Consider the following 13,186-nt stretch of genomic DNA (forward strand, 5'->3'; position numbering starts at 1 on the left):
GAGACACTTCTATCTTGTGTCAAATGTATTCTGTTCAGAAAGCCACTCCATAATGGCCCTGGACAGAATACATTTGACACAATATATAAGCTTCCCTGCATACAGAGTGTAATCAGATAGAGAAGATGTAGATGAACCATCTTTGTTTTGTCCCTCTATGCCTACATTTCAGGCCGTTATGAACAGGCAAATCTTAGATATTTTAAAGTAGTTTTGGAGTATACTTGTCCTTCCACCACACATTACTTACTGCCAACATTCTTACTATCACTATGATGAAATGCCAGGTCCACAGGTCCTTGTGTTATGGCTGACGGACTTCCCATTAGATGGTGCCTGCACAGCATCAGGCCAATGCCACTTGGTATAATAGTACATGGCAACTTAAGTTGGGTGCAAGACATGATATTATTTATTATTACAGGACACTGGCAAGGCTTCATTTAATATCTCTGTCAAGTATGATTCCTACTGCATTATTTACCTATACATACCATACTTAAGTCCACATATGCATCCGTCACACAAATTGAAGCACCAGAGAGCATTGTTAAAAAAACACTGCGGTTACTGCAGAAACAAACAATTTTCAAACTCTATAGTATTTGATTAGCAGCCCAAATGCATTCAATTCTGATAAGTAATTGCCAGTAGGGAATTCAACTTGATCTTATACCTGTCTGCCTAAGTCACTCCACCTCATCAGCACTGAGAGAGTTTCTCTGAGCTGATTCAGTATATTATGAAGGAATTAATTCCAGATGTAAATTCCCTAGTTTATTCCTTTACTAATATTTAGTGCAATTAGAACTCCCAAACACACACATACACTTCTCACTTTCATTACATAATGGGGAGAAGAATTGTATAGTTCAGTAATATTTTTAAAAACTGAGTGGATTAAGCTAAAGTATTACACCAATGCCTGTATGAAAAACTGAATACTAAGCAAATCGCCTTTCCTGTATTTATTCAATAACTTGATTTTAATAATCCTATCATGCAAGTGTTTCCATCCACCTTCTAGGGCTGCATCCACTCCTTACAATAAGATCCAAATGTAAAAAAAAAAAAACAATAAGATAAGCTGTTGCAAATATGTTTTATATATTGGTTGTTACCTGTGATGAGCTGTGAAAAACCTAGATTGCTACCAGTAAGTTATATCAATATGATGCAGCTATAAATGCAGATACTTTTAACGATTTTTAGCAGCTTTGGGTCACTAATCACATATCTATCTCCTGAGCATGTGCACCTATTAAACTATTGAGGGCAGGGATTATCAACCTTTGGACCTATTGCTAACACCGGTCATTAGGAAGACACAAAGGAGCTGTAATTCAGGGACAACTCTGGAAATGGCAGTTTCTTGCCTCTTCTTGGGATGCAGGGAGTAAAGTCTAAGTCAAACCTTGTGATAGGAATACCTATTCATGTCATGGACTAAATTACTGAAGAAAGAAAGCCAGGATTTTTTTTTAGAAACAGGTAATTACCATTAGCCTTTGTATTTCGTGTCCGATATACATCCACAGTACCACCCCATAGGCAGAAAAAAAGTCTCCTGCAAAAGCATTACCCAACGGAAAGTCACTCTACTGCAACAGTTTATCCTTTTACACTGCCCCAGTCAGCAGCCTGAACCCCTGTTCAAAATGAATACACAGGATCATAACACATATCATGTATGCAGGGGTGTGTTCTTGAGATGAGGGAATCACCTACCACAGTTTCATATATAAACCCAACCTCTATATAAGTATATAATGCATAAGGAAACAGATAAACTCAAAAATGGTTTATCTTGAAGCAAAGAGGTTTTTTTTGGGGTGAAAAACATATAAATAGCGTAATCCAAAAAGGCTCATAAAGCAATAACATTCAAACAACTGTCTAATCAAAATATGTTGATGTATTAATATATAAAAGTCCATGGGCAAGTGATACCATGAGTCACATTGGGTGTTAATTTCAAGTCAATCATATCATCCCAATGAATTTTTGCAACACTAATTCTTAAGGGGATGTAGGTAGCCAGAAATCAGTGATGGTCAAGCCAAATGGAAAAATGAATGCCTGTTAATAAGATATTATCAAATATCCCTTTTCCACACTGTATTACAATTTTGTAATGCTGAGATTTGCGTGGGCTTTCAGACATCAAACTATCTGTCACGGCTCCACAGGGCAAAGTGGTGGACCCTTTTGTCACCCACCCAGTCGGTGGAGACGTGCGCAGGTCTAAGCAGTAGCTCAGTCTTCTCAAGAGCCTCTAGAGGTGAGGTTGTTGTGCGAGGAGCTGCTACCAGGTTGGGTCCCCGTGCACTCCAAGACAGGTGACTGCTAACTAGCAGGAACAGAAACGTAGTGCCAGAGCGGGAGCCGAAGAACAGTTGAATAAGCCAAAGGTCAAGGCAGGCAGCAATCAGGAGTTGCAGGAAACAAGCCGAGGTCAGTAGACAGATAGATCAGGAACAGAACGCACAAACTAGAGCAGTAGAAACCTGGGAGCAGAACCACAAGGAACTCCTTGTCCAGGCAACTTCCTGTTGCCAGCCACTTCCATAAAATCTGGGGATTTAATGTGATGAGTGTGGGTCATGTGAGCTGCAAACACCAAACCCACCAGCAGAGGGAGAGCTGGTGATGGAGACAGTCTCAGATGTTGTTCACATACCTGCCAGCATACCTGTTGTAGGAAAGACTATGTTGTCAGTAAAAGCACCCGGGGAATGAGACATGGGTAGGTCTGGCTGGCATTGAGAAGGAGAAGGAGGAGGATGATACTAAGCAATGACAATGCTGGCTACTGCACTGACCTGAGTGACAAATGCTGTAGTGATTTTATTTTTTACAGCAAAGGCATCCTTGCCTTATTGAGTATACTGGTGGGAAATGGACATGTTCTGAAGTGTGCACTGGCAGCTGGGAGTCCAATCACTGTACTTGGCTATAAGAAGTCTTTTCTTTTTACTTAAGTGATTTCACTTTATTATCATTCTACTGGAAGAAGTCCCAGGCATTAGCATGGTGAGAAGGTAAACATTTTTTGTATTGATTTATATATCATGATGTTTTTTTAGTTTTATTTTTAACATTTCACTACAGTTGTACAAAATGATAAAACTTTTTAAAGAAACACAGCTATGATAACATTACAACCATTGTGTCAATAATACAACAGCACTGCTGTTTATATATACAAGTCCCAATATTTTATAAACCACTTCTAAAAAGAAGATATAAATTTTTATATATATATATATATATATATATATATATACTGGCCTTAGACTGTGCAATGATTATGGTAGGCAGATTAGATTGTGAGCCCCTCTGAGGGCCAGCCAGTGATATGACTATGTATATGTCAGCGCTCTATATAACAGGAGTGGCACATTTGTAGATATCGTCATGTAGTAATATAGTGTAATAATCTATTGTTACGTTGTAGTCACAGTTTCATTTATATGTAGATCACAGGTGTGACTTTTGCTCTGCATATGACATCAGCTTAAAAAAATGTAAAAGGAATTTTTTTTCTATTCCTGTGTAATCCATTTTTAACCCTCAGTTACCCTAAATAACACATTTTCCACCCACACTGAAAGCACATGCTGAAATATGAGACAATCTGTACACATTAGCCCTAATTTGCCCTGCAAGCCCTTTCCCAACCTAGGTCAGTAAAGCTTCCTAAGCACGTCAGATGATTCTTGCCTGAGTTGTGCTAATCTCAGGTGAAAATCTGACATGTGTACAGTGGTCCCCAGGCATTGTTCATCAATCCACCACAGTGGCTTGACGAATGGCCCATTAGGAACGACTAAACTTCTATGGAGGAGAGAACAGTGGGGTGTCGCTCAATTCTCCTCCCCTTCCTTCTCTATTGAGCAATACAGCACTCATTCATTCATCTGTAACTGGAAACTATTAATAAAAATCTTTTCCAGCGACAACCCTCCTATGTCCCCCAGGTAGGTGTCTGTATGAGGCTTCAGGGTTGGATAAGAACATGCAGCCAGGGCTAACAAGAGTTACCCTATGCAGACAGTGGCACAATAACACAGCATGCCTTTAGTTTTGGCAAACACTGAGCTTTTTGTATTTCCATTTTTTATTTTTTTTTTCTTTATTTTTTTCCTGTGTCAGAAATTAAAATGCTCAAGTTTGCAAACAACTTTGCCAGGTTTTAATTATCAAAATAATGGAAAACAAAACAAATACACTTTTACAGTCCTTTTTTTCCTTTTAAAGTGAAATTAAACTGAAAATTAAAAAAAGAAATCACACTTACCTTTTATCGTGCAGATCCTTCGATTGTGCTGGACCTTTCCTCCAACAGGTCCCCACGTCGTCCTTGGGCAGAGGAAGCGCCGGGCACCGCAATTTTCTTTAACTTTCTTCCTCCTTCTTTGTACTTCACCTGATCTCGTACTGTGTAGGCACGGGATCCCCATTAAAGTAAAGGCTCCTTCTGCCCATGATCGAAATCAGGCATGTGCAGAAGGAGCAGCAAGGAGCCTCCTGGGATCAGGGACGTACGGTAGGTATCCCGGGAGCGATTCAACCTTTTTTTTGTCTACCCTTTATTGTAAAGTTAAGGTCCACCTTAAACAACACTGCTCAAACAGAAAAACATTTATCTGTAATAGATTACAGAATCTAAATTGTGTTTTACAAGACAATCTTCCAAAAAGAAAACCTGATCAGTCCCATTAAAATGAAATACTTGAGATGACAAGGTTATCACCAGATTACCTGGAACATAGTGGTCTATAAGGATTATACAGATAGCTGGGAGCTGCAATGATCAGGAGGTGAGAGATAAATATTTTGAATGATTTATAATAATATTCTGATGCCTTGATTTCCTATACCCAGGGCAGCAATGACCATTCCTGATAATGTCTCTAACACACGTATAGGAAACTTATTACAATGTATCTGTGATACCATGCACGTGACCAGAGGCTGGTGACAACTCTTAGCATAACAAAGGCTTGTATTACTCAGCACACTGTGACAACTGGTCTATATACATATATGCAGAGTACTCACAGTAATAAGACACCACCGGGTCCCTCTTGTCATGTTCCTGAGCTGTCCTCAGGTGGTGCTGAATAGACTTGAACTGTGGCGGAATAGGGGGCAGCTGGGCGGCCATCTCTACAGCAAACTACAGTGACAGCAGAGACACAACACAACATACACGGCACACACACACAGGCCTCTTCCGCTTCCGCCAGTCTGTGGGCGGGGTCAGGGAGTCACACAGCGGAGGTGGGCGGAGACTCGGGGGAAGTGGTGTCATACAGGGGAAGGGGCATAACAAGCAGCTGGAGGGTGAATTCTAGTGAATGCGGGGACCTGCTAGAAGAAAGAAGGTTATCAATTATTTCTGATGTCATAGATCAGTACAGGGGAGGAGTGTATGTGTGGGAGTAGCAATATACATACAGTGTATATGGAGATAGCAGTGAATATGCTGTGTATATGAAATGTATGTGCAGTGTTTATATAGATAGCAGTGAATGTGAAGTGTATGTGCAGTGCTAACCGAGGCAGCAGTGAATGTGAAGTGTATGCACAGTGTGTACCGAGGCAGCAGTGAATGTGAAGTGTAAGTGCAGTGCGTACTGAGGCAGCAGTGAATGTGAAGTGTATAGTGCATACCAAGGCAGCAATGAATGTAAAGTGTATGCGCAGTGAATTTGAAGTGTATAGTGCGTACCAAGGCAGCAATGAATGTAAAGTGTATGCGCAGTGCATACCAGGGCAGCAGTGAATTTGAAGTGTATGCGCAGTGCGTACCGGGGCAGCAGTGAATGTGAAGTGTATGCGCAGTGTGTACTTAGGGAGCAGTGAATGTAAAATGTATGCGCAGTGTGTACCGGGGCAGCAGTGAATATGAAGTGTATGCGTGAAAGTGAAGTGTATTCAATTCTACCATTATACATGGTGTTTAACCAATCAGTTTAAATTCAATGCCCCATAAATTTTCAATTGCCAATGTGCCCAGGTATTGACAGACAGAAAGAAAATAACTGCTGTCAGCAGTACAGGAAGTAAAACTAAATCGTCAGAGCCCCGGACAGAATTAAAAACCTAACATGAGTTTTGATCTTTCCCCAGTCTATTCCAAGCTAGGGAAAAAAAGTTTTTGTTTTCTTTGTTTAAAGATAACCTGTGTCCAGATGTAAAGTATTTATATATTCTGAACAGGCAGTAAAAGCCCTTTAAAAAAACAAGCTCTCATTGATATATGTGTCTATAAGCATTGTGGAGAAATTAAAGTGTATCTACACCCAATGATTAGTTTTCTTGGTCTTTTTAGGTTTAGGTGTTATTGCTATCTGGGGCTCCGTTACAGATTTCCCCACACTTTCTGTTCTGGGGACAATATTTTACTAAACAGAAATCGAGGGAGCACTTCTGGGTAACTCCCAACAGGCTCATGAAAGTCATTGGGATAAGCTCCCTAAGAACCAGCAGCCAATGGGATTTATCCCTGTTTAGAAAGATATCAAGCAGGGCTGTATATTTGTAAATGGTGGTAAGTGTTACCATTGGTTGTTAGGCGGTGCTTTATTAGCTGTCACAACTGGGGAATGAAACAGTGTTCAAAGAATGGCATTGCCATGTTATTGATCAAACATGAAATGAGGGGTGCCCAAGTTTTCAATAGATTTTTGTTGAACTTGAAGACTTTCTCACATCTAATCTATTATAAATTTGACCAGTGTATGGCCACTTTTTAAAAGTTATCCATAAAATCTTCTAGGAACAATTATTGTACCAGATAGGAAGTGAGGAAATCTCTCCAACAGAGCCTCTGCAAACCTGACAAGAGTTCTAATCTTTCCCTATTTTACTTAAAGGTAACAGAGAAAGAGTTTTGGGCATCGATACACATTTCTTTTTAGAGCTCAAAATACAGACTTAGCTTTTCTGTATAAGAGCAGATAAAATGTTTCATGTAAACACACAGCAGATATTTCTAATCTGTTAGAAACCAACTAGAACTTAACTCTAGAGTTTTTGTTGTGATTTTTGAGCATGAAACATTAAAAGCATATAGAGGTCACGAGCAGCTTTTTTAAAACCCACTCTAGTCTGGTGCTCGTAATAAACCTATACATCCCTTAACCCCCACTAATACAGGCTGCAGTATTATATTTTAAGAAAGATGCTAACGTTTTGAAAAATCTTAGCAGAACTGCCGGTGATGTCATCAGCTTTCTTTACTCTTCTCCTGTGCCAATAGAACATTGTAACTATATATGTCACTTCTGGCATTAATAATATAATTAAAGTTTTTAAACAAATTTATAAAGTTATATTTAAAAAAAAAAACACAAAGTAAAATTAGGCACTATTGAAACATTCACAAAGATTTTATTTTGGTATGAAATAAGACATAATTTTTTTACATAAAACAATTGCAGGTGAGTTGGCTGTTTAAGGATGGACTGCATTGAAATACATACTGCCCAATGCAATGCCCACATGTGACACTGCCTTGATTGACATGTATAACAGCAAATGGATGACAGGAGCGGACCATGGACAGTACTGATGGAGATAAAAGGGCTTGATGATAGTAGAAGTCCATGAGGTGTAATAACATTGGTTTCAGGAACTTCTAATGCTTGTTCTGAAGAAAATAACAATGTGCAATGGAAAAAGACTGCTTGATTTTAGGACAAGCGAGGATATCTATAAATGGGGGGAAGACAAGGTAAGACTGGAGCTTAGATTTAAAGTTTTTACTGTTTATGAAGGAAACGAAAACAGTTTAGTGTCTGTTACTTTGGCACAGGTGCACTTTACCTTTATTTTATAACTCTTGTCAGGTTCTAACTTCTATACAAGATGCACATAGAGATTTCCTCTCACTGTTCTGGTGGCAGTTTTCCTTCACTACCTGTGAGCTAGGAAGATAGGAGAATTTTTCCTAACCTAGGTTCAGATAAGTGGTCACTGACAGGTCCTTTTCAGATGACTAATAGGGGGCATTGTTCCACCTGAACACCAATGTAGGGAGCCTTTCCCTGACCACTATCATAGAACCACTACAATTTCCCCCATTGTACTTAGACTCTTCACTGACCACCAATGTAATGGAGTACTTTTACATTGACCACCATTGTGAGGTTAAGCTACAAGTTTTACATTCTGATTTTTCTTTTTTTCTTACTTTCAATGCCCCACAGCATCTTTCAGATATAAAATAAGATTGCATTTTATGACAAATTATAAGAAGTGTTTATTCTTACACCTCCAGGATCCAAAAGCAATCCACTGGTTCTCTGTGAATACAATACATAATAGAAGAGCTAACAACTGGCAAGGCTATAAAGTAAGTTTTGTTTTAAATATTTTTCTATTTCATTTGATCCCCTTTGAAATCCAACATGGTAATTATTTACACCAATCCCTTCCTGAATATAAAAATATATAATAATGATTGGGGATTCCCCAACCTCTCTAACAAGCACATTTAAAGCACTGTCTTCTATCTGTGTTGAACTGGTTCCTGTACAAATAGGGTCAACAAAAGAAGTAGATCACCACGTGGCTTTATTCTAAGCATCACAACTACTGAATGAACTGACAGTTTGTTTCACTTGCAGAATGTTTTAGGGCATTTGGTTGCTACTGTATATGCTGTTTAAAAATGAGACTTCCTGGTGCTCTACTTCAGCCTTTCCTGATCTTTCTAACATAGGGGAACCCTTAAAATACTTTTCAGGTCTCCAGGGAACCCCTGTTTAAATTACCATATCTACAGCCCACAGTACATTAGAGTTGTGGTCAGTGGGAAGAATGCCTCTTTTAAAGATGGTCAGTGGGAAGTCACCCTTACATATAGCCAGAAAGATCCCTGGTGTCGGTTAAACACTACTGAGAGGCACAATGTGCTTATTGTAATGGAACCCCTAACAACCTCTGGAGGAACAGTGGTTGAGAAATACTGTTCTACTCCTTTCCTGGACTCCAATTGTATATATATGCAAATATAAAGAATTCAGAGCCTAACAAAGCTCGAGATCCAATAGTCTGGACAGTGAATGGTTGCTGATCCCAAAGTGGTAGTTTTTGGTATTAATCCTATTGCCTGTACACTTTTACACATGCTTCATGCTCAGTAGAATTTGTAACAATATGCAGGTCCATCCATGGATTTCATTCTTGGGAGTGTGTTGGGGAAACGAACTTACACAGGGCAAATTTTATTGAACTATTTGTAGTGTAGATGCTTTTTTTTTTTTGTTAGGGTTTCTGGTTAGATTTTTATTAAGGTTCAAATGTATATCTTGTATTCTATTTCAGAATGCCAAGCTGTATGGTGAAAACATGTACTTTTTCTTGGCGGGAAAAGGATCAAGATGTAACCTTGCACGTCTTTCCAAGAAATCCAGATATGATTGCCAAATGGTTACGTAAAATTCATTATGAGGAGCACACAATAGAGGAGCTGACAATGAAAATTTTAGGATCTAAAACAGGAGGTTACCGAATATGTTCACGACACTTTACTGAAAGTGACTATGAACAAAGAGGCCCAAACAGATACCTAAAAAAGGATGCATACCCTACTCCATATTCGTCTAAGGAGCCACAGAGGCCTGCTTCCCCATCTCTTGACCACAGTTACTTTAAACGTATGCGTCTTGAAATAGAATCACCTGGGGAAACATCAACCTCCATTTCTGCTACTCCTCAGGAAGTCATTGATCAAGACTCTACTAAAAACATTTTTCCAGCCGAGGGCTTAAATTCTATTTCGGATGTCCTTTTTTTTGATGTTGGTGGGACTGAACATGCAGAATGTGAAATTGAAACCACTGGAGAAAGTAGTTTGAATTTAGACCAAACAGGCTTTCAGTCACTAATGCCTCCATTAAAGCGTAAGTACAGTTCCAGAAGCACAAGAGCAGTGGGAACCTTTATGGAGCCTTTTAATTCAAAAAGACATAAATCTATACAGTTTGAGAAACGATTTGGTACATCCAACAAAAAGATTCAAGTATGCTGCAGAAAGGATTACAATTCTGTAGGTATTCAGTGTAATCTTGGAGAACTCCCAGCTTTACCATATTTGCATGTTAAACAAGAATCAACAGTTGGTCAGCACACTAGGATTGAATTACAACGCAATGTTATGCAATCCCCATTTATGCAAGACAGAGCATTGGAATCCCACAATAATGAACCTTATGACCAAATTACAGTGGGTATTGTTCCTAATCTAACAGGGTTGTCACCTTACCATACCGTTCCAAGACAGGAGACAAATATTACTGGACAACTTTTAATGGATTGTGAACCTGAGGACAATCTTGAATCTTTGCTACCCCGTGAGAGCTACAGGACCAGTATTAAGGAAGAGGATCAGTATGCACAGGACATGGCGGAGGATGAAGACTTATTTGTGGATCCAAACAATCCTGACTCCTCTTTTGTGTTACTCCAGGATGTCCCTGGCAAAAATGAACATGCTACAGAAAATAAATTTTTAGTATTTCAGTCTTGTCTAGATGAGCTGCTCTGGAACTCAAAGTGTAAAGCAGTTAGTGGCTGCTCTGGAACAATTATTAAACTGCACAAATATCAGGTTGGTTCAGCCCTTGTGGTCAATGGTTTCTGTTCAAATAATCACAGACATAGACTGTGGGCAAGTCAGCCGTTCACTGGAAGAACGCCTGTTGGAAACTTGCTGCTGTCAGCTGCAACTGTGTGCAGTGGAATAAACTATGAAAAAATGGCCAAATTTTTTGAAAATCTTTCAATGCCTAGTATCTCTAAAACCACACACTGTCAATACCAGCAAAATATTATATTCCCAACTATTAATTACCACTGGCAACAGGAAAGACAATCTGTCATAAAGTCACTGGGAAAAAAAGCGGTAGCACTGGCAGGAGGTAGTCAGTGTGATTCTCCTGGGTTAAAATATTGCACTTATACTTTAATGGAGGTTGAAAGCCAGAAGATTGTTGACCTTCAGGTGGAGCAGTTTCAGCCAGGGGTATCATCAGGTACCTTAGAAAATAAAGCTTTTAAAATAGCTTTAGATCGTCTGCTAGCCGATAATGTGAACATAAAGGTAATAGCCACAGACAGACATGTTGGAATAAGGAAAACATTGCAGCAGAATTACCAAGCAATAAAGCATGAATTTGATATCTGTCATTTGGCCAAGTCAATAGAATCCAAATTAATAACTGCCAGCAAATCAAGATGTTTACGCCAACTTTCAGATTGGATTCCGCTGGCAAAAAAACATCTTTGGTGGTGTTCTATGACATGCCACCAGAACTCAGAATTACTGAAAGAGAAATGGTTGTCCATTGTATATCACTCAGCAAATATTCACCAGTGGCCAAACAACAGAATGTACCACTTCTGCCAACACCCTCCAATATCAGCTAAAGAGGAAAAAAAATATGGGTGGCTTACCTTGGGTTCTGCAGCTCATCAAAAGCTTAAAGAAATTGTGCAGGACCCCCAACTTCTTTATGATCTCCAACACCTATCACATTTTCCCCATAGTGGCAGCCTAGAAGTATATAGCAGTATGTCCCTCAAGTATGATTCTAAAGGGCACCCCTTCTATTTAGATGCAGCAGTTGCTCAATCACAGTTGGCTGCTCTAGATCACAACAGCAACATCAAATGCTTGCAAGCCTTGGTGACAAAACCTACTCAGATTGAAAAAGTTGGAACTTCGAGGTACAGATCTTCATATAACAAAGCAAAGAAAGATTCGGTGATATCCAAGCTGTACAACCAAACCACTCAGAAATTTATAAAGGGTATATTATCAGATATCCTCTCTTTTGCTTCAGGAAGGACATTCAAAAATCCCAGAAAATACTGCTTTAATATAAGGGCCTGACGAAAAGGAATGGCAGGAGAAATTTCTCTCCCATTTTAACTAAAGTTATTGAGAAAACTATGACGGTTCTCTGTTAATCCAGTTGTTTTTTGTGAGAGTCTGTCTACAATTCACAAAGAAAAAATGAACTAATTATGTGTATACCATGTATATATTTTTTTACTTATTTTTAGTAATTTATTGTTGGTTAATACACTCTAGATAACCTTAGTTTTGTAATTGCTGGTCCAACATGTTTACACATGCTTTTATCTTCAATAAAGTTTGTAAGAAAAATCCTTAGTTTCTGTTTATCTTCTTTTGTGTATCCCCCCTCCCCCAAACAAAAACAGAGATCTGTGATTGGCACCAATATATACTTTATTATTTTAATATTGAATCTTTTGCAAGTTACCAGTTTTAAGTATTTAAATAACATAACCTTCTCTTTAGTAAGATGTGCTTTGCTAAGTTATCAACATCTACCTGTCCCTGCCAAATTTTTGCGCTTTCACAAATTATAGCACAGAAAAAGTGTTTTAAAGTGTTGTTTAAAGTGTTTTAAACTACCCTCCATATACTTCATATAGTAATAAAGTGAGAAAAAAGCAAGCAGTACACTCGTCTCTCCTTGCTTTCAGTCACAGGCGCTGCCCTTGCCTTTTACAGGTTCTGCATCTTCAGCCTTCTTGATTGGCCAGTTGAGAATGTTGTGACGCCCGCACTTAGGCACTGGACCTAATTCGTTTCTGGCAGCCAGGGGTATGCTGGGATTCCTGGCACTAGACTCTGAGCTGTGCATACGCAGGTCATTGTACTATGAAAAAAAAATTGCGAGCAGGCAACTTTGTTTTATTGCAGAAGGTGCATTGGCTGGGGTATATTTTATCAATAGAGAGTTGTTGTTATACATAAAATAATAACCCTGCAAATGAATGGATAAAAACAGAAATAAATGTTTTTCACTTATTTTTTTACTTTACTTTTTTGTTTAGGTTTTAGATTTAGACAAAAAAAGTAAACAAAATGAACATTTGAATATCTAAAAACAAATAGGTTTGATGATCAGGTGATGATCCAAATGAACATAAAATGGAATACCGCTGCAAGACATATGACTGTCAGTATTCTATTATCTATATACACATAAAAAAAGCCTGATCAACTATTCAAATAAAGTAGTTTCAATGTAAACTTCATTCAGTCTAAATTTGCCCACATCTTTCTACAATGTCTCAGTTGGCAGTTTTAGAGGAATTTGGGCATCTTTATGATAGGTTGATTAGCAAAAGCTAGCTG

The 13,186-nt window shown here is 38.7% G+C and overlaps 2 protein-coding genes across 3 annotated transcripts in view; one reads left to right on the forward strand and one right to left on the reverse strand.

Annotated features, from left to right (window-relative positions):
• The window catches only part of VTA1 (vesicle trafficking 1), a 110,827-nt gene extending 105,586 nt beyond the window's left edge, over window positions 1-5,241 (reverse strand). Inside the window, exon 1 of the mRNA XM_072409306.1 lies at window positions 5,065-5,241. Coding sequence (XP_072265407.1) covers window positions 5,065-5,170 — 106 coding nt within the window. The 5' untranslated portion in view covers window positions 5,171-5,241. The remainder of the gene's footprint in view (window positions 1-5,064) is intronic.
• An 84-nt stretch (window positions 5,242-5,325) lies between these two features.
• Window positions 5,326-12,186, forward strand: LOC140329176 (uncharacterized). Of its 2 annotated transcripts, XM_072409307.1 has the most exons (4): window positions 5,328-5,390; window positions 7,452-7,744; window positions 8,291-8,365; window positions 9,340-12,186. In XM_072409307.1, exon 4 carries the CDS (start codon window positions 9,341-9,343, stop codon window positions 11,906-11,908), a length of 2,568 nt encoding a protein of 855 aa, XP_072265408.1. In that variant the 5' UTR covers window positions 5,328-5,390; window positions 7,452-7,744; window positions 8,291-8,365; window position 9,340; the 3' UTR covers window positions 11,909-12,186. The 2 variants fall into 2 exon arrangements, with proteins under 2 accessions (XP_072265409.1, XP_072265408.1); XM_072409308.1 differs by lacking the exon at window positions 7,452-7,744 and having other exon boundaries at window positions 5,326-5,390.
• Window positions 12,187-13,186: the final 1,000 nt, after the last annotated feature.

This window comes from Pyxicephalus adspersus, chromosome 4 (genome assembly GCF_032062135.1).
Source record: "Pyxicephalus adspersus chromosome 4, UCB_Pads_2.0, whole genome shotgun sequence".
In the NCBI taxonomy this organism is placed as follows: Eukaryota; Metazoa; Chordata; class Amphibia; order Anura; family Pyxicephalidae; genus Pyxicephalus; species Pyxicephalus adspersus.

Bases quoted from the DNA above. Each gene is read 5' to 3' on its own strand.
- LOC140329176 (XM_072409308.1), top strand. From the start codon at position 9,341: ATGCCAAGCTGTATGGTGAAAACATGTACTTTTTCTTGGCGGGAAAAG.